This window comes from Canis lupus, chromosome 9, assembly GCF_011100685.1.
Source record: "Canis lupus familiaris isolate Mischka breed German Shepherd chromosome 9, alternate assembly UU_Cfam_GSD_1.0, whole genome shotgun sequence".
Taxonomy (NCBI): Eukaryota; Metazoa; Chordata; class Mammalia; order Carnivora; family Canidae; genus Canis; species Canis lupus.
Window position 1 is genome coordinate 38,059,252 of NC_049230.1, and position 21,594 is coordinate 38,080,845.

A 21,594-nucleotide genomic window follows, 5' to 3' on the forward strand; every position below is an offset into this window, starting at 1 on the left:
ACCAATCCTACGGCCGCCGGCGGGTCACGTGGGCGGCAGCTCTGTGGGCGTGGTTGCGAGGAGCAGCCAATCGGAGGGCGAGGCGGACGTCGGGGGTGGGGCGGCCGGAAGGCGGGATCGCCCTTTGCGTCGCTTCCGCGCTTGGGGTCTGTGGCCGCGGGCTCGTGTTTTTCCCGGTGCGGAGCCTTCCCGCCTGCCTCTCAACCCCGTTCCTTGGACTTTTGGGACGTCTGTTGCCGGTTCCTTGCTTCAGCAACTGCAGAGGGCATCTGAGAGAGTTGCGCCCTGCCTGGATTTCTGGGAAGAATTACCGATTGGGCCAGTGATCCGACAGGTTTCCTGCGCATGTCCGATCCCCGCGGGAGGCCTAGGGCCCGGGGTGGACGGAGGAGGGATGCGTCCCTCGCCGGCCCGGGATCTCTGGCTGGCCGGGCGCCTGGACGCTTCCTGGATAAGCAGGAGATGCCACGAGAAGAGTGCAGCTAAATATCAAAGAAATGCGCAGGAGAGCTGGAAAGACTTCCTGGGAGAGGTGGCATTTGATCTGAGTCTTAAAGATGGATAGGTTTTAAGAAGCAGGAGATGCTGGGAGACGGAATAGTTTAACGCCCGTATTAAATGGTAAAGCATTGGGAGAACTTACAAATTTAGGAAAAGTCGAAAAAGTGTAGGGTTTCAAAATTGGGTGAGTTAGAAACACCGGGAGGAAACGTTACAATATATAATGTCCTATAGCATCAAAAGTCCAAAAAAAACCCAAAATACCTGGGACACAGTCCAGACTGAATCAAATATTCGAGGTTTGGAGCCCAGGCAGACGTATTTTTAAGAGGTGCCCCAGGGATGATTCTGGTTCACACCAAAGTTTGAGGACCACTGTTAGTGTTAAAGAAAGGGGGTGGTAGGAGATTTGAAAGACAAATCAAGACTTTGTCAAGGATGGTGGCTAGCTGGCTGTGTAGATTACACTACTCTGGAGTAACTGGGAAATTTGAAGATTTCAGTCAGAGGAGGTGGATGATCAGAAAACTGTACTTTAGAAAACTCTAAATGCAGGACACCTGGGTGACTCAGTGTTTGAGCGTCTGCCTTTGTTCGGGTGGTGATCCCGGGGTCCTGGCTTCTCCCCTCTGCTTATGTCTCTGCCCGCTTTGTGTGTGTCTCTCATGAATAAAGACATAAAATCTTAAAAAAAAAATAAATGCAACTGTGTTTTTAAATAGATTAAAGGAGGCAATGTGAAAGAAGGGGGGCTATTGCAGGTGATTGTAATGTTTTAGGTGACAGCTAACAGGAGCCTAAATTACTGTTGTGGCAGCAGAAATGGGGAGGTATTATATGAAAAGCATGTGAGGAATATGATGAATGTCAGGTAGGGATCAGTAGAAATGGAGGTGGTATATGAAAGGCAGGCGAGGAATGTGATGTCAGGTTGACGGTGTCAAATAGGAAAATTGAGGCAAGCTCAAAATTGTCAAAAAGATGGGTTTATTCAGGAATAGCAGGGGAATTGCAGTTCGAGACATGCAAATTGTAGCAAACCACAGTGAGTCCCTTGAGGGTTTAGGGTAGGCTGTATTAATGGGCAGGGAATGTAAGGAGAAGAGAGCTCAGTTAGAGCCTGTTAAAATAAAAGCCACAGGAGACCAGCTTTGAAAATGCACCAAGCAGACCAAACCAGTCCAGTCATATAAACAAAACTCAATTCAGCTTATGTTGCAAGACCAACCCAACCTAGGTCATTTCTTGTTCATACCTCTGGAAGCCACGTGCAAAACTTCCCAAGGTTGATAGGAGGCAACCCCTGACCAAGTCCCAATCATTTAAGAAAATTCCAATATCAGTTTTCTGTAAATGACGCATTTACAGGAAATGAGTCAATCCTTAAGTTTTATCTCCCTGAGGGCACGTGTGTGAAATTCATTTTATATCCTCTGGTTACATTTTGTGTTTAAAAGATTTTATTTGACAAACAAGGGAAGCAGACACTATGTACAGAACACAGTAAGTGCTTCATAATTGCTTCTCAAATGAAAAACTGACATTATGTGCCAGGCACTGTGATAAGCTCTTTACGTACATCATTTCATTTCATTCTCACAAGAATTGTGCAGGGAAGGAAGGCACTGTTACTGTCTCCAATTCATACAGAAGGCATTTGACACTTAGATTTGCATAACCAGTTCTCAAAGCTAGAAAGTGCCAGAACAAGGATTTCAACGTCTTTGGTGTTCAAAAAAATAGCTGGTTGAATGAGAGAATGAAAGTTAGGAGACCTACCCAGAGTCAGTTAGTGGCAAGGGAGAGTCAGCATGGTTGCTCTTGGTCACTGTGCTCTCCATAGTCTTTGAATCATCTCTCTGAATGAACTGAGAGAAGGTAGAGGCCAGTATTTGGCAGTTTGTGCCTACATCTAAAGGCTGCGCCCTAACTACCTTTGTTGATAAACTGAAGTGCTTAGTGAATAAACACATCTTAAATTGGAGGCTCTGGCATTTAGCCAATTGTCAGCAGCATGGCCAGATCGATTTCCCAAGAACTAAGAAAGAGCACTGTCCAACCTATTGATTTCAAGTTGTTTTGTATCATGGACATTTGCACTGATGTATCAGAGTCAGGATGTGAGATCCTCTCTGGCCTGATGACCTAACCATTCATATCCAGGAGGCTTAACTAAGGAAATTCGAAGAAGGAAGAGAAACTCCCTCTGTTCATCATTCACATTGTCCCTCCTTCTCCCAATTTGGTTCCCCAGAGTGCACTGAAAAGGAGGAGGAGGAGGAGGAAAGGAAGGAGAAGAAGAAGACGAGGGGAGGAGAAGGAGGAAACAATCCAGTTCCTAGTTTTCCTGCCCAAATAATGTTCTTCTTGTTCACTGGGAAGAAAAAGAGGGATGTTTAAGTAGGTTTCAGATTTTGAAGACTCCTAAACAGTCCAAAATCCCACACTTGAAAGGCAGCGGAAGTAGTAGGTGCATTTGTAGTCGGCAGACGTGGCTTTGAGCCCTGACTCTCTTACTGGCCACGTAACCTCAGTCTCCATGTGGTGTGTCACACTGTCACGCTCCCGGATTGACCTCTTGTATCCCAAAGCACATGTCCGGTAAATGATGGTCATTTTTATCTTTCTAAACATATCAGAAGGATATCAGTGTGAGAGTGAGGCTGAGAGTTGAGCAGGTGACAGAACAAAAAGTGAGATGGAATTTGAAGGTAAAGTGTGTGAAAAGGCTGAACGCAGGCCTTTGGAGTTTATTATGTTGCCGTGCTGATTGTGCATCATAGCATCTCTTCTGTCTTCTATCCTGGAAACTGGTTCAGACAAACAGGTGTAAAGGGGTAATGCCAGCAAAGCAGAACTTGGTAGGAACAGTAACCTCAGTTACTTTTAAAAACTAGGGATGTCCAGAAACCTACTTGAGAATGTCAGGTCATGATGAACAAATTAAAACACAGGCAGAGGTCAAGGTGGCGTCGCTCAGCTGCTTGTGGCTCCTGGTCGTCACTCTCCTGCCGGGATCCGGCACTGCCCGGGTGCCGTGGCATGTGGACCCAGCCACGCCGCTGCCGCTGGTGATCTGGCATGGGATGGAAGACAGCTGTTATAACCCCTTAAGCATGGGAGCTATCAAAAAAATGGTTGAGAAGAAAATACCCGGAATTTACATCTTATCTTTAAAGATTGGGAAGACCCTGATGGAGGATGTGGAGAACAGCTTCTTCTTGAATGTCAATTCCCAAGTAACAACAGTGTGTCAGATTCTTGCTAAGGATCCTAAATTGCAGCATGGCTACGATGCTATGGGATTCTCCCAAGGAGGCCAATTTCTGAGGGCAGTGGCTTAGAGATGCCCATCACCTCCCATGATCAATCTGATCTCGATTGGGAGACAACATCAAAGTGTATATGGACTCCCTTGGTGCCCAGGGGAGAGCTCTCACATCTGTGACTTGATCAGAAAAGCACTGAACGCTGGGGCTTACAACAAAGCTATTCAAGAAACCCTGGTGCAAAAAAAAAAAAAAAAAAAAGAACCCCTGGTGCAAGCAGAATACTGGCACGACCCCATAAAGGAGGACATGTATCGCAACCACAGCATCTTCTTGGCCGATATTAATCAGGAGCAAGGCGTCAATGAGTCCTACAAGAGAAACCTGATGGCCTTGAAGAAGTTTGTGATGGAGAAATTTCTCAATGATTCTATTGTGGATCCTGTGGACTCTTGAGTGGTTTGGGATTTTACAGAAGTGGCCAAGCCAAGGAAACCATTCCCTTGCAGGAGACCTCTCTGTACACACAGGACTGCCTGGGGCTAAAGGAAATGGATAATGCAGGACAGCTAGTGTTCCTGGCTGTAGAAGGGGGACCATCTTCAACTGTCTCAGGAATGGTTTTATGCCCACATCATACCCTTCCTTGGGTGAAACCCTTGTAGTCTGCACCAGAGCTCAGGGAGCCCCGAGCACTTCTAAACCAGTAGGAGACCATTAGCCTCATGCCTAAGCCTAAGCTCACATCCAGCTTGCAACTAATCCTTCCCTCTAGTTATCACCTATCATGCCCTGCTCAGAAAGATCTAAGACTCGAATCTTATACTTTGCTTCATCCTATCAGCATATGGTGTTGAATGCAAGTTTTATTAGTTAATAACCATGCATGGAGATTATTTTACAACCCCTTGATGTGGTCAGGCTGCCTTAGGAAACCGAGTCTGCTGCAGATCAGTGTCAGAACTGTGCCCAGACGAGGATGAAACTGAAGCAATTAGAGTCTAAGGGCAGACACCTTTTCCAGGAAAGCCTCGCCACATTTCAAACCCAAGAGGTGGCCAGTATCCAGGGTTGTGACCATAAATGCTTTCTCGGTTTTGCTGGTGGAGATACAACCAGTGCTTGGGAAAATATTGCTTAGATAGCGTTTCTGCATTCTTTCTTGAGGCTACCCTCTTTGCACAGTACGTTGTCTTCTGTGGTGTCTCAGCATTTGGCCTGTTCTGCTGGGCCACCATCTTGTCTCAGCAGCACTCTTTTGGTCTCTTCAGGTAGTGCTGACTTAATTGCTCTGTTACAAAAGAGGGGAAGTAGTGCCCAATTGGATTGCTTAAGGTAGGGGCGCAGGGGTGGGGGTGGGGGACATCGTGCTTAACTTAAGGGAGTGAAGAAAAATGTACAACTCTGTATGTCAACTATACTTCAATTGAGCAAACAGTGTATAAGCAGAAATGAAAATGAGGACACAGCTGCTCCCTTCCACTCCATCCTTGATTAACCTGTCCCCTTCTCAGTGTGGCCAGTGGTCTGCATTCTAGAATCACTGTTGCTGGTGTTAGCGGATGATGGGAAGAGATCTGGCTTTCTAACTCCCATCTCAAAAGACTATAGTACACTCTAAACTATTTCTGATGCATTTAATGAAAAAAAAAAGATTATTTGTTCAAAAAGCTTGGGGGAGTATTGCACATCCCTTTTCTCCTGTTGGAGATCAACTCACATTAGGCTACTAAGGATTGAGAATTCCAGCTACAATAAAGAAAACTAACCTTTACCTACTGTTTGCTGACATTATTAGAGCATGGACATCTTAGCCTCCCACTCCCCCATCTGAAAAAAACCTATCAGCACTTTCTGGAAGACTGTTCTGCAGAATGCCAGTGTGAGGGCCCACTGCTATGCTGGAGGGAAGCATCTTGTTAGTGCTGCTAAGTTTACCCTTTATGATTTTCCCTCACCTCCTCAAGCTTTATTTCGCAACTAAAATATGAGGATTAAGGCTAACAAGTGGGGGGATGTGAAAAAAGTTTTATGATGTTGTCTAAAAGAATAGTTTCTTAAAAAAAAATACACATGCAGAATTGTCTGATGGTATGATTTAGAGGGAGACAAATATATTGGTTTCCTTTGGGTGCTATTACAAATTGCCACAAACTTGGTTGTTTAAAACAACAGAAATTTATTCTCTCAGCCAGAAGTTTGACATCGGTTTCACTGGGCACAAATCATGGCTATGGTGGCAGGGCTGTGCTCCCTCCAGAGACTCTAGGGAAGAATCTACTCTGCTCCTCTTCCAGCTTCTGCTGGCTGCTGGCATTCCTTCTCTTGGGTGGCCACATTGCTTGCTTGACTCTCTGCCTCTTTGGTCACATCACGGCCTCCTCTTGTATGTATCACATCCTTCTGCCTCTATCTTAGGAGAACACTGGACTGAATGCAGGGCCCACCCAAATAATGGAGGATAATCCCTTCATCTCAAGATCTTTACTTAATCACATCTGCAAAGACTTCTTTTCCTTATAAGTTAACACAGGTTTGTAATTTTAATCGTCAGTGGCTGTTATTCAGCCTACTATAAGGAGCTTGCTCCAGTTTAATCAGCATCCTCAAATCAGAGATAACTCATCTGTTTGGTTTTTTTTTCCTATTTAGCTGGGTTGTTTTAATTATAAAAAACTATTGCTGTTCATAGCAGACATTCAGGAAAAACAAAAAAAAGTTTAAAAAAAGAAAAGGAAAGGAAAAGAAATTAGATTTAAAAAAAATCATGTGTAATCCTCTCACCCAGGGATAGATAGCCCCTCACCAATTAGCATTTTTCTAGGCTGTGTCTTTTGCCCAATGAAAAGGAAGAGCAGAAAAAAGAAGATAAAGGTAAACAGAACAAGTGATTTGGAGGGTAATGGCATGTGCTGGCAATTTTCATAACGGATATACATAGAGGGGAGCCCACTTTAAAATAAATGTACAACTACGAAATGACGTTACCTGGGGCAGGAAATGCTTGTACCATATGTGGTCATGGCAGTCTGTTCTTCAAGGGTGGGAAGTCTAGCTTTGGCCACTCACTGGAAAACCGCTGAATTTTTCCATTACCACTTCATTCACTCCCAGAGGTCAGAGCCTGGCCTGCTAATCTGCCCTGTCATAGGCTTCTCTTGGGTTCTTATCAGCCTTCCTCAGTGGGTCAATGTTATGAGGACTAGGGGAGTCTGGCATGTTCCTGCTCCTCCCAGGCTGATATCAAAGGGCAGCAGGAGCTGTGACAGAAGGCAAATATTCAGACCAGAGCCAGATGTGGAACTGAAACAGCAAGAGGAAAAAAGCAAGAGCACAGGTAAAAAAAATTTTTTTTAAATCTCATCCATCTCATCTTAGGTATAATTCATGTCTGAGCACATAAAGGGCTTAGTAAAAGACTAGCTAACTTGCAGACTTGAAAAGGATAGTGAGGGGTCCCTGGGTGGCGCAGCGGTTTGGCGCCTGCCTTTGTCCCAGGGCGAGATCCTGGAGACCCGGGATCAAATCCCACGTTGGGCTCCCAGTGCATGGAGCCTGCTTCTCCCTCTGCCTGTGTCTCTGCCTCTCTCTCTGTGTGTGTGACTATCATAAATAAAAAATAAAAAGAAAAGGATAGTGAGTGAGAAATTTGGGGAAGTGTAGAAGAATGTTCATATGGACCTAGAATCTCAGAAAACTTTCTTTCTGTCATAGTTGTTATCAGCATTCAAGTAACATCAATCAGACTTGGCAGTCAAGAAAGTATAGGTCTTTCTAGTTCAAAAGCAATTAGATTTGTTCTTTGGGCCCCAGCAGGTGGAAATTATAGGAAGGTGAATTAGAGTTGAAAAATCAGGAAGCCAAGAGCCTGGGTGGCTCAGTCGGTTAAGCATTTGGCTTCAGCTCAGGTCATGATCCCAGGGTTCTTGGATAGAGCCCTGTGTCGGGCTCCCTGCTCAGCAGGGGATCTGCTTCTCCCTTTCCTCTCTCCCTCACCCCTCTCTTATGTGTGCACTCTCTTTCTCTCTCTCAAATAAATAAAATCTTAAAAGAAAAATCAGGGAGCCATTCCTTTTTTTTTTTTTTTTTAAGATTTTATTTATTTATTCATGAGAGACACAGAGACAGAGGCAGAGACATAGGCAGAGGGAGAAGCAGGCTTCAGGATCACCGCCCTGAGTCGAAGGCAGATGCTCAACCGCTCAACCGCTGAGCCACGCAGAAGTCCCCAGGAAGCCATTTCTAACACAGCTTTCAGAAAACAGAAGGGTCTAATTTGAGAGGTAGTGAGTTACTGGTTGCTGGAGGTGTTCAAGCAGTTGCTGGAAAGCAATTTGTTTAGATTTTGGAACATTACAGAGAGGACTTGAGACTCAAATAAATGGGAGCACCTGCCTGGCTCAGTTGGGGGAGTGTGTGACTCTTGATCTCAGAGTCGTGAGTTCAAGCTCCATGTTGGGTGTAGAGATTACTTAAAATAAATAATATTTTAAAAGAGAATCAGGTAAATGGTTAGACCAGAAGGTCTTTAAAGTTCCTTCCAAACACTTCTGTGATTCTATTGTATGAATAAAATGTTTTCAGAAATTTCTCTAAGAGCCATACTTTTACATTTGCCTATAGAAGATGCTTATGTATGAAAAAACAATTCATAGGTTGATTCTGGTTTGCCTGCAGAAAGTGAGAAGGTGACCAAGAGCAAACTAATGGCAGGAGAGGGTACCCATCTTTTGGGATGCCTACTTTTTTCCCTGTTGGTGGGTATAAACAACACCCACATGGCCTCTGCTTGGCGAAGATCACACAGAAGAAATGGTCTCTTCTTTTAGAGGAAGAATTTTGACTTAGGTTAGCCAAATTTTGTTTTGCAATTAGCAAAAGCTAAGGGGGTTGTTTCTAAAACATTTGCTTCAGAGCCCTGATTTCAACTCGGGTGGCTGTTCTCTGGTCTGTGAAGCAAAAAGGAGGCTGACAACAATTTAATGACTTTGTATGTCCCAAAGGCTCAGTTCTCTTCCAAGCCTTAGAGGTTCCCATGGCACAGAGCAGAGCTACTTAGGAGGGAAAGAAAACTCCTGCTCCTGCCTCACACTGTGTATCAAGAAATGTATTTTTAGGTTTGAGGAGCTAAAATGATTTCTGCATTTGGTATCAGTAGCAATTGTTTCAGGAGTAAAATTTTTTAAATATATAAAATAGCACATAAAGAATACCAAATGCTATGTTTGTTTTTATAGCAAGACCTTCTACATCACATATACACCCCAGTACTATCCTCCCTTAGTGCTCTGTTGCCTTCCTTCCCTTCCCCTTTGAATTATAAATAGGAGCATCTTTTGGCTTCAACCCCTACTTCTGCATATTGTCTAATAACTTGCTTTAGCTCCCATGCCAACCCATGCCCATTATATCTGGGCTCACTATTGCCACTTCCTGATTTTAACTGAAAAACAACTAAAAATTTTAGCGATGTAATTTTTCCATTATGGCCAAATATTAAGCATTCACCTTTATCTATGCCTGCTCCTGCTGGAAAGGCTCGGGCTCTTGTCCAAGTAGTTAGAGAATGGTAATATCAAAGATTATTTCCAATGTTAAAATGTGTCTCCAATAATTTATGACTTCGAAGAAAATATCTTGAATCTCTGGGATTCTTGTTAATATAGAAATGTTTGTGTCCAGGTTATTTACTGGAACCTCGTTCTGTTACCACTTGGAGCACAGATGGGCTGCTGGAATGGCGGGCCTCCAGACTGATGTGGAAATGCTCTATCCTGAGACAGTTGTACACGTGGGCAGGGTGACTTTTGGAGAAGAGAACAGGAAGAAGATGATCAATAGCTATCTGAAAAGAACTGAGAATAAGAAGATCATCCAAGCCACCTGCGCGCTGTTAAATTCTGGAGGGGGTGTGATCAAAGCAGAGATTGATGATGAAACCTACAGTTACCGATGCCACGGGCTGGGACAGGATCTGGAAACTTCTTTCCAAAAGCTCCTTCCTTCAGGTTCACATAAATACCTGGACTACGTGCAGCAGGGGCACAATCTCCTGATTTTTGTGAAGTCCTGGAATCCAGATGTTTTCAGCCTTCCCCTACGGATTTGCAGCTTGCACTCCAATCTATACCAGAGAGCTTTGACTTCCACCATCAATTTGACTGCCAGGAGTGCCCTGGAGCTTCTCAGAGAGAAGCAGTCTAGAGCCCAAAGAGGAAGATCAAGGGTGAGGGACCTGAATTCTCAGACAGTTCCTGACAGAGACATTCAGGAAGAGAAAGATATGAGGAATTCTGCCTCAGAATTGTTCCAAAAGGACAGGCTCATGTATAAGGAGAAACTCAATTTTACTGAGTCAACCCATGTCGAGTTTAAAAGGTTCACCACCAAAAAGATTGTCCCCCGGGTTAAAGAGATCCTGTCCCATTATGTTTCTGCATTTGCCAACACTCTTGGAGGATACCTAATTTTGGGGGTAGATGATAAGAGCAAAGAAGTGTTTGGATGTAAGCGAGAAAAAGTGAACCCCGACTTACTAAAAAAAGAAATAGAAAACTGTGTAGAAAAGTTGCCAACATTCCACTTCTGCTGTGAGAAGCCAAAGGTGCATTTCACTACCAAAATCTTGAATGTCTACCAAAAAGATGTCCTGTATGGTTATGTCTGCATGGTCCAAGTGGAGCCCTTCTGCTGTGTAGTATTCACAGAGGCCCCGGATTCCTGGATCATGAGAAATGATGCTGTCACAAGGCTGACGGTGGAGCACTGGGTGGCCATGATGTTGGATGTTCACTCAAGTAAAACAGAAGAGAAGTCGTCATCCAGTTGGCAGGGAGGAACCCCTTCGGTATCTTCTGTGGCTGTTCAGTCAGGTATTTTAATAGAAGAGTAGAAAGCTGTTTTGTGGGGCAACTCGGTGGCTCAGTGGTTGAGTGTCTGCCTTTGGTGCAGACCATGATCCCGGGGTCCTGAGATCGAGTCCTACATCAGGCTCCCCATGGAGAACCTGCTTCTCCTTTCTGCCTATGTCTCTGCCTCTCTGTGTCTCTCATGAATAAATAAGTAAAAATCTTGAAAGAAAGAAAACTATTTTTGCTTACAAATAATCTCCCATTATAAGTTTCTTTTAAAAATAGTGTCCATTCCAGGGTGCCTGGCTGACTCAATCTGTGAACCATGCAACTCTTGATCTTGGGGTCTTGATTTCAAGCCCCAAGTTGGGTGTAGAGATCACTTTAAAACAAAATCTTGGGCAGCCCCGGTGGCTCAGTGGTTTAGTGCTGCCTTCAGCCCAGGGTGTGATCCTTGAGACCCGGGATCGAGTCCCACATCAGGCTCCCTGCCTGGAGCCTGCTTCTCCCTCTGCCTGTGCCTCTGCCTCTCTCTCTCTCTCTCTCTCTCTCTCTCTCTCTGTGTGTGTGTGTGCGTGTGTGTGTGTCTCATGAATAAATAAATAAAATCTCAAAAAAAAAAAATCTTAGGGACACCTGTGTGGCTCAGCAGTTGAGCATCTGCCTTCGGCCCAGGATGTAATCCTGGAGTCCCAGGATCGAGTCCCACATTGGGCTTCCTGCATGGAGCCTGCTTCTCTCTTGCCTGTGTCTCTGCCTCTCTCTCTCTCTCTCTCTCTGTCTGTCTCTCATGAATAATAAAATTTAAAAATTTTTAAATAAAAAAAATCTTTAAAAAATTTTTTTTCAGTTCTGAAGACTCAGAATATTAACTCTTCGGGGTCAAGTAATGCTTGGATTTTAGTCCACTTTGGGAAAGTTATCCCATCAGCTATGAGTTAGTGAGAGTTCCCTTTTATGCACTGTAACTGCCTGTTGAAAGAATTTTGCAGCCTGATAGTCCTAGTCAAAAACATTCACCAACAGTGTCACCCTCTAAAGATGGTATTTGAGAGAAACACATTAAAGATGACTCTGCTAATTCTTTCAAGGGAAGCTTGTTGACAAACCTCAATGGTTCCTGTAACATTAGGAGCTAACACCTTCAGCCCACGGGCTTGAAGCACCACCAAGTGGGGGAAAAATGATGCAAAGGAGATGCTGGACAGGGGGTGGAGGAGGGGAGGAAGACTCCTAGTGTTTTTACTTCCTTCATGGTTTGGCTCAGAATCAGCCCTGGTGATTTCTAATCAGTCCAGTAAGGGCTTACAGGCTGAATAAAACTTATCGGTGTGACTTAATGGTCAATATGTTTCAAATTTAATAAAAGAAGCCGGGATCAAGACTTGAGTGATTTTGCTGGATCATTTTCCTGTCCTAAATTTGAGTTTGCTTTTCTTATATACACACATACCCCAAACTAGAGATCCACCACTTCCTGCTCCATCTAAACTTTCAATGGGGGCTTAAACAAACTATAACAATATAAAAAAATATGGTGCTTAACTTTTTCTGATCCCCCACTATAAGTTTTTCCTCTTAGGGATGACCAAGAATCAGAATATCAGAGTTAGAAGGAAACGTAGGAGTCACCAGCTCACTCTGGCATGCGAGAGGGGATAAATGACTTGCCCAAGATGAGTCACACAGTGACTTAGAAGATGGATTAAAAAGAGAAGAAGAAGAAGATGGATAACCCTGCTGGAGTCCCCAGGCTTCTTTTCCTGACATATGTGAATTGTTTGAGGCATAGAAAGTGTGAGAGTGGCTCAGGTACTGATGCATATCATATGTCAACAGTAGTAAAAGCAAGAGAGAGAGTTTTCTGGGGTGCCTGTGTGGCTCAGTCAGTTAAGCGTCTGACTTTTGATTTTGGCTCACGTCATGATCCCTGGGTTGTGAATTGGAGCCCTGTGGTGTCAGTCTTGGTGCTAGGTGTGGAGCCTGCTTATTTTCCCTCTCCTCCCCCTCTGCCCTCCCCGTCTCTCACTCTTTCCCTCTCTTATTTTTTTTTAAAAGATTTTATTTATTTATTCATGAGAGACACAGAGAGAGCAAGAGGCAGAGACACAGGCAGAGGGAGAAGCAGGCTCCAGGCAGGGAGCCCGATGCGGGACTCGATCCCGGGACCCCAGAATCACATCCCGGGCCAAAGGCAGGCACCAAACCGCCGAGCCACCCAGGGATCCCTCTTTCCTTCTCTTAAAAAAAAAAAAAAGTTTTCTTTTTCATCTGAGACAGTTTGCCATGTATTTGTTTAGCAACTTCCAGTTTGGCCGCTGACTCCCTGTGTGCACCAGCTCCATCAACACTAGGAAGCCCATCATTTCCCATAAAAGTCTTGGAATTCAAGGGGCCTCTGCAACAGCGTCTGTTTCCAGGTATTCTTTCTTGATTTCAGCTGAAGGGACTATTTTCTAAAATTAAGGTGGAGGGGGGCACCTGACTGGCCTAGTCAGTACAGCATGTGATTTAATCTCGGGGTTGTGAGTTTGAACCCCACGTTGGGCATAGAGTTCACTAAATAAATAAATAAATAAATAAATAAATAAATAAATAAATAAGTTGGGAGGAACTGGTAGCAATTAGTCCTAGGCTTTCTCCTTAGAGGAGGTTACGTGCAGGACTTAGCAGACATAATGGTCCTGAAATAATAATTACGACTGACTCTTGCTTCTCAGTTGTTGTATCCACATTACATTTCTGTATCCTTTGTGGCTTCCAGTTACACATGACTTTTGTTCTCTAAATTTGAGAGTCTACACCACAAGAGAACTGCCCCCTGGCTTTCCAATGAGAAGGAGGTGAGCCACGGGGTCACCTGGACTCTTCTTAAAACAGAGTTTCTCAATCTTGGCACTACTGATATTTGAACTGGAATATTTGTTGAGAGGGGCTGCTTTGTGAATTGTTGAATGTTTAGCAGCCTTCCTGCCCTCTACTCTCTATAGATGCTAGTAGCACCTCTCCAGCTATGACAAAAAATATTCCAGACATTGCCAAATGTCCCCCAGGGGGCAAAATTGCCACATGGTTAAGAATGGATGTTCTAAAGGAAAGTTCTTATTTCCTTACAGCATCAGGTTCACACACACACACACAAAAAAAAAAAAAACCCTTAGCTGGAAAGAATACCTTCCTTGTGGTAGTAGATAACTTGGGGTTGGGGAGGGGGTGCTAGAAGGTTATTCTGTGAAGACCTCTGTTACCTTCCCCTGTACAAGAGCTGCCATAAATGGGAACTTCATAGTCCTGGCCTGTGAAGAGAGGGTGCTTTCTTTTTTAAAAAATTTATTTTTTAATTTTAATTTCAGTATAGTTAACATACAATGTTATATTAGTTGCAGGTGTATAATACAGTGATTCAGCAGTTCCATATATTACTCAGTGCTCATCAAGATAAGTGTACTCTTAATCTTCTTCACCTAATTTATTCATACCCCCCCCACCTCCTCTCTGAAAACCATCTGATTGTACTCTATAGTTAAGAGTCTGCTTTTTGGTTTGTGTCTTTTTCCTCCTTCGTTCATTTGTTTTGTTTCTTAAATTCCATATATGAGTGAAATCATATGGTATTTGTCCTTCTCTAACTTACATTGCCTAGCATTTTACTCTCTCGATCCATCCATGTCATTGCAAATGGCAAGATTTCATTCTTTTTTATGGCTGAACAACATCCTGTTGAATGTATATACCATACCTTTTTTATCCATTAATCTATGGATGGACATTTGGGCTGTTTTCATAGTTTGGCTATTGTAAGTAATGCTGCAATAAACATAGGGGTGACTATATCCTTCCTATTAGTGTTTTCATATTCTTCAGGTAAATACTGGGTTTTGTGATTACTGGATCTTTCTAGATAGGTCTCCAGAGGCAAGGAAAACAAAAGCAAAAACAAATTATTGGAACTACATCAAAATAAGAGTGGGTGCTTTCTGTGTACCCAAGGAAACCCATAGTTCCATGGCTAGATTCATTTCTTCCTACGATGTTGCAGGAATACTTACAATATGCTTTTGTAAATTTTAGTTAGTAACTTCTATTTCTTGCATTTTCAGTGACACAGGAAGAGATACAGTTTAAACCAGAATCCCTCTGTAAGAAGCTCTTCTTGGATCATAAAGGACTCGAGGAATTAATGAAGACACAGATATATCCTTGTTCTCAGGGGATTGTGATATTTTCTAGAAGCTGGGCTAGTGATATTGGCTTAAGGAAAGAGGAGGATGTTCTGTGTGATGCTCTCCTAATAGCAGTTAACAGTCCCCCGGTACTCCATACAATCTTAAAAAACCCCAGTTGGAATGGAGGGCTTGAGTATGCCCGAAACACTGCTCATCAGTTAAAGCAGAAACTGGGAACTGTTGGTGGTTACACAGGGAAAGTGTGTGTTATCCCAAGGCTGATGTACCTGCCCAGCATACAGTGTAGCCCTGGTGAAATCCTCGTGCACTACCCCCAATCCTACAGGCTTACTACCAAGGATGAAGTGGAAGACCTGTTACAGGCCCTTATTGTAGTCTCACTGTGTTCCAGATCTCTTCTGAGTGACCAGCTGGGCTGTGAGTTTTTCAACTTGCTCATAGAGGAGCAGTGTGAGTTACTCTCAGAAAACCTTCAGGAGACACGTGAATTGTTCATCCACTGCTTTCCGGGAACCAGAAAGACAGCCCTAGCCATAAAGATCATGGAGAAAATCAAAGATTTGTTCCAATGCAAACCAAAAGAGATTCTTTATGTTTGTGAAACTGACTCCTTAAAGGATTATGTGACGTAAGAGTTCCACTGACTCAACACAATATACATAGCATTTAGTCAGTCTTTTCCACAGTATCACAAAAGCAGTTTGTGTTTTTAGCTTAAGACTTGATGATGCCTTAGCTGCATAAATGTGAGAGCCCAGACTGTATGCACATTTCCAAACCATCAGGTAGTTAAGCTATCGATGGGTACTTTGCAATGCTCAGGCTTAAACATCTCATTACAAATTAGCCAACTATATATCACTTTAAATTTCTCTAACTAGAAACACTTTTCCCCTACAATCTCTGGCCTTAACTCTAAGAAAAGAAGATATAAACTTGTCCTGCTTTACATATATATTTTGCTTGATATTTAATGCTTTAAAGCCAAAGAGTATTTCAGTTCATTAGACATTATACCTAACAGGAACTTGAATTTAAATACCATTTGTTTTTGTTTATAAAATATTTTCATTTGTTTGACTTTTTCTGAACCAACAATTTCAGAAAACATGCAAATCTGCCTCTGATTTAAATATTTACCTATCAATTTAGTAAAAGAAATTGGTTGTTATACAATCCAACAAATGAGGGCAAACTCATTTTAATTTTTGGTTTGGTTTACTTATTTATTCAATAAATCTTTTTGAGCACCACTCACTTCTATGCTAGGAATGTGTACTTTTAGTATTAGCAGGTGAAAAACATATTGAAGACCTGGCCATAAAGTCTAACAAAGGAGACAAAAAAATAAGCAATGTGAGTGTTGTGTAACAACACATTTATGCAGCTAAGGCATCACTCAACATGGTTATAAAGGTATTCTTATCTTAACTTAGGCTGGAGGTTGATCAACAGATAGTCCCCAAGGAAGGAGATCCTTGGGCATACTCTTAAGAAGTCGGTAGGAGGAGTGAGTAACATGAGGGCTTTTTAGGTAAAGGGCACACAGCAAGTGCAAAGGCACATGAGAGAATCAAAATAGTGGGTCTGACTAGGGCAGTGAGAGAATGGGGGTATGTGGCAGATGATGAAATTGGAAAGGAGATAGATGCCAAATTATGGAGGATCTCATAAACTATGCTGAGGGCTATGTTTTATAGGTAAGTCAAAAAATATCCCAGTCTAAAGGCAAATTCAACAAGTATCTATTGAACCCCTGGTATGAGGGGGCTAAGAACAGTGCTTTTCTTCAAGAAGTCTACACAGTCCCAACTGGTGGAGAACATGAGTAGCTGTGATTCAAAGCATAAGGGGTAAAACCCCAAGGACTGCATATGTAAAATCAGGAAATGTGTGAGAATAAGTGATATAACTTAGATTCAAATTAGAGGAGGCAAGAAACAGCCAAGTTATATAAATTTTTTAACAAACCTGGTCATATAATAATATGGTAATAAACTTGGTTGTTTCTTGCCTCCTCTAATATGTTGAAACATACTATAAAGGAAAATTGAGCTAAGAAAACACAGTAGCAGTTCCAGAGAACCATAGCCCTGTAGATTTGTTACCCTACTTGACATGTCACAGAACTCAGCAACCTCCTGATGTTTTCCTTACCAAAACCTAGGGAGGCTTTGGTTTTGTACTACGAGGGGAAGGGGAGATAGGACTTGCTTTAGAGGAATTTGTTCTAGCTCGTACCTTTTTGCACATAAAAATTATGTCTCTAGGGACCTGTTCTCCAGCTCTAAAAAGGACAGAAAGTTAAGTAACAGTAGTAGCAAGTATAAGTTACTTTTGAGATTTCCTTTCCATGTAATGAGCTTGTCTTCAGAGATTGCCAAGCAGCAGAAAAAGAGTAGTAATAGAAATAAAATCTCCTACCTGGGTTCATCTCAAAAAGTTTCACATGCAGATTTAGTTAGATAACCCCAAAGAGGAAGGTTTGCAATTATGTATTCTGTCTGCAGATCACTTGTAAGTAGAGCAGTTCTGTAGTGTTCCAGACACCACGAATCCATGGATCAGCCTCTCATGAGACCCAGCCTCTGATTCCAATCCACGTAGTAATGAATACATACATGTTGGTCCCTTTGTTTATATGCCTGAAACCTTATTCTCTCTTTCATCCTCTCAGCCAACAAACAACCTGCCAAGCTGTGACCCGGAAGATCTTCTTACAAGGGGAGTTCCTTAAGATTAAACACATAGTGATGGATGATACTGAGAATTTCTGCAGTAAATATGGAGACTGGTACTTGAAGGCCAGGAGCATCACTCATCCAAAGGTGAAGGGAGCTGGCAGTGAAAACCTTCATCACGGGATCCTCTGGATTTTTCTGGACCCCTTTCAGATCGATTGTGCAGATATTAATGGTCTTCCCACTCCATCTGCTCAGTTTCCCCGAAAAACAATCACCAATGGGATCCACTGTGCTCTGGAAATAGCAATGGTCATGAAAGAGGAAATGAAGAGGATCAAAGCAAATCCTCCCTCCAGCCTGGCCCCAGACACACTGTCATTGTTCAGGGAAGATGCCTACGAGGAAGCAGTGGGTGCCCAGGCTCTGCCTGGGGTGTTTGAGACAGAGACTAGCCTGACTATGGAACAAATTGTGAAACGGGTGGCCGAAAGGTGTCACAACCTGTTCCAATGTGGCTATCAGCCTCAAGACATTGCAATTCTGTGCAGGAAAGGGGAGGACAGAGGACGCTATGAGTGTGCACTTCTAAAAGCAATGGAATTATTTGAAACCCATGGAGTGACAAAGGTTGTGTTTAGCCAGGCCTCTGGCGTTTCGGGCAGTTGCATCGTTTTAGACAGTATTCAGCAGTTTTCAGGCCTGGAGAGGAATATTGTGTTTGGGCTTAGTCCAGAATGGACTCTGTCAGAAGAAGCTCATAAGCTCCGCTTTGCCTCACGGGCCATTAAACACCTCTACCTGTTTTATGAAAAGAGGGCAGCTTTCTGAAAATTATTTTTAACAGTACAGGCAGCCAGGAAGGGCAGTGTCCCTTCTCCCAGGCAGGTGGCAGCCACTCTTTCTCACGTATTATCAGTGAGGAAATCAAGGCACAGTAAGTATGGATAGTGTAGAGCCACGGAGACATCTCTTGGGCGAGACCCTTCCATTCTATGCGCTGTCACTGTCCTTTTCCCCATCCACTTCACCTCCTTCCTGTACAGTGATAGCAGACTGAAGATTGGTCCTCTGCCTCTGGTCTTCCTAGACCAGTCCATCTTTCAGGGACCAGACCTTGTCCTTAGATAAAGAATGGAGTGTGCGGCATCCCCTGCCAATATATCTGCAGTGAGTCCCTGAAGTCTTCAGGTCAAACCCATTTCCAAGGTATTCCATGATACACCCTGACTTACTCTTCTAACACATCCTTTGTTCTACTTCCTCTCCCAATATGTATAAGGCACCCCCAGCCTTGCTGGCCTATTTTGAAAGTAGGAGATAAGATGCCCTCCAGGCTATGAACATTGATTGGCTATCTCAAGGGCAGCACCTTGGTTAGCACCTCTTACTGGCTTTGGGTCTCAAGCTTTATGGGCCTAGAACTTGATTTCCTCTTTGCACTAAGTATGGATTAGTCTCTTGGGGATGGCTTTATGGTAATCAAGCTCACAAAAGACCAATGCATAAATGAAAATATCAGTCTATCAATTCATAGTAAGGATTGTAGTAACAAGTGGGCCAGATACTTTTGCTAATCAGTATATTCAACACTAACATAGGAAGCCAAATTATACAAGCAGAGCTTTCCAACAATGGTAATCTCATTCAAATGTATGAAGACTCTAAGCAATGTTAGACTACTGCAATCATCTCTAAAATAGGGATATTTCACCACAAGGAATAGATAGATCAGGTTTACAAAATAATGCAAATTTAGAATGCTGAAGGTGACAAAATGTTCCACATTCTCTGGCTCAGATGAAATTTCTCTTCTCTCCTAGTTTCTAAAGTTTTCAGGTTGACCACCAACCTTCGCCCTCACTCCTCCCAACACAGACGCACTTTGCTCACCTTCATTCTCTACATGTTGTTACATTCACCTAGGCTCAAAACTGCTTATACTCTGCTGCTGGCCTGGGAAATGGTCTGTGTATAGGAGGCCTTTGTACATCTCTGAGCTCTTCCATTATGATTTGGTGTTAATTTTAATCTAACTCATAAGTTTACAGGGAGCCTGGATGGCAATGCTACTAACTATACCACCCCACCCGTACATACTCCTGGCTCCCGGCTGTGTTCTCTTCTCAGCTTTCAAACCCTTGTCTGCCCCTCTACCTGCTGAAATCCTTACTTGCCAACAAGTTCTAGTTCAAATGTCCAACTCCTCAAGTAAACTTTCACCATCCCCCTAACTTAAATTTGGTCTCTCCTTTTTGCAGCCATTCTATGGCTTAAAAGACTTGATGAAAGTGCCAAACTCATTCTTAAGCATGCCACAGAAGTAGCTGTTGGCATCATCATATCTATGCAACATGTTCCTATAATGTCTTCTTTCCAACGTATGTGAAATAGAAATAAAATCAAAAGTTCCCTTTCTCTAGTCAGCCCCCAAAATTGCTAAGCTCTTCAATGCAATCTTGCTTTCCTGTTTGTAAGGATTTTTAAGCTGCTTTGAAGATATTCTGATTTCCGGATTGTTTTTAAGTCCTGGAAAGGTTTAGGACAACTTTATTGATGCCAGGGAGGCATGAGTGCAAAAGAAAGTGTGGAAATATTCCTCTGGCTATAATTTCAGATAAAGCTCATCAGGTTTCTTTCTTTTTTTTTTTTTTTTTATGATAGTTACAGAGAGAGAGGGAGGCAGAGACAGAAGCAGGCTCCATGCACTGGGGGCCCGATGTGGGATTCATTCCCGGGTCTCCAGGATCACGCCCTGGGCCAAAGGCAGGCGCCAAACCGCTGCGCCACCCAGGGATCCCAGCTCATCAGGTCTCTAAGAGATGAGAAAACAGGGAGGGCTTGGAAAAGCACTCAAAGCGGCCTCTCAAAATCACTCAGGCCACCAGATGGGCCAGTCTGAACCTAATGGCCAGATGTCTTGGTGAAAGGATTGAACAGAAGAACTTCTCCCCTGCCTCTTGCTGCTTCAATTACTTGACATTTCAACCTTTTTGTGTACCTTTCCTTGGGGTTTTGGGTACTTTGGGTACTTTGGGTGGGAGACACAAAGTTCAGCAATTAATTAATTTCAGATGAAGCAGAAGATAGCAGTGCATTAATATTTGGAGATGTGTGCATTCTCGAAAAATAGTCAAAAGTGGAGAGGGATTAGGGAATAGGAAAAACATAGAACTGTTATAATTAGTCATAAGCATCAGTATCATTCAACTTTTTAAAACTCTATGTATAATTTGATAAAATAACTCATTTGAAAATGAATTGTTTTATATATTGAATGTGAGAGTCTATCAGCTCTTAGTCTACTCAAACAGCTCAGTCTGGCTGAAAGTAGAAAACCTAACTCAGTGGTTCTCAATTCTGGCTACTCATTAAAATCATCTGCACCCCCCCCCCCCGGGAGGCGGGGGGCAAAGAGGCTTTAAAAAATACCTGTGATCTGGGGAGTGTGAATGGCTCATGGAAGAGCCTGCCTGATTCTTGATTTCAGCTCAGGTGTTGATCTCAGGGTTGTGAGTTCAAGCCCCATGTTGGGCTCCATGCTGGGTGTGGAGTCTACTTTAAAAAACAAAAACAAAAACCAGTGATCAGCCCCAACACCTAACCAATTAAACAAGCATCTTCAGCCGCAGGCTTAGCATCAATATTCATTAAAAGCTGTCCAGATGATTCTAATATGCCACCAGAGTTGAGAACTATTGAACCCTTCTTCACATCTGTTCTTTCTGTCCTCAGATAGATATATACACATTTCTCTTCTCATCAGACTGTGAGCTCCTTGAGAGTAAGGATGGTCACTCAGGCATCTTTATTTCCCCAAATGCATGCAACTAGTGCAGTGCCTCGAACATGGCAAGTGCTCAGTAATTATTTGTTGAATGGACCTGCTGATTTGAAAGTCAGAATCTACTAGGGACAATGCCTCTATTCACTGAAATGGATATCTAATTTTAGAATCTTCAGAGTTCAGTGTGGAGAATAATCAACACTGACATAATGAAGAATAGGAGAATGAAGGAATTTAAACTGTTTTTAGGCAAGGGGCAAAATTAAAGGTCCATGTTGCTGGAAGTTCATTAGATTTGAGTTGGAAAGGAGCACATGG

General features: G+C 43.0%; 1 protein-coding gene and 1 pseudogene across 2 annotated transcripts; both read left to right on the top strand.

Moving 5' to 3' along the window:
* The first annotated feature begins 106 nt into the window (after nt 1–106).
* SLFN14 (schlafen family member 14) lies at nt 107–20,187 on the top strand. 2 transcript variants are annotated; one of them, XM_038548098.1, is made up of 5 exons: nt 107–621; nt 9,453–10,642; nt 12,922–13,041; nt 14,722–15,436; nt 17,486–20,187. In XM_038548098.1, exons 2-5 carry the CDS (start codon nt 9,508–9,510, stop codon nt 18,318–18,320), a joined length of 2,805 nt encoding a protein of 934 aa, XP_038404026.1. In that variant the 5' UTR covers nt 107–621; nt 9,453–9,507; the 3' UTR covers nt 18,321–20,187. The 2 variants fall into 2 exon arrangements, with proteins under 2 accessions (XP_038404026.1, XP_038404025.1); XM_038548097.1 differs by lacking the exon at nt 107–621 and adding an exon at nt 6,906–7,107.
* LOC100687149 lies at nt 3,423–4,424 on the top strand (annotated as a pseudogene).
* Nucleotides 20,188–21,594: the final 1,407 nt, after the last annotated feature.

Bases quoted from the DNA above. Each gene is read 5' to 3' on its own strand.
- SLFN14 (XM_038548098.1), top strand. From the start codon at position 9,508: ATGGCGGGCCTCCAGACTGATGTGGAAATGCTCTATCCTGAGACAGTT. The intron at 10,643-12,921 runs GTATTTTAATAG...GTATTTGTTTAG, and splicing joins TTCTGTGGCTGTTCAGTCAG to CAACTTCCAGTTTGGCCGCT. The intron at 15,437-17,485 runs GTAAGAGTTCCA...TCATCCTCTCAG, and splicing joins TCCTTAAAGGATTATGTGAC to CCAACAAACAACCTGCCAAG.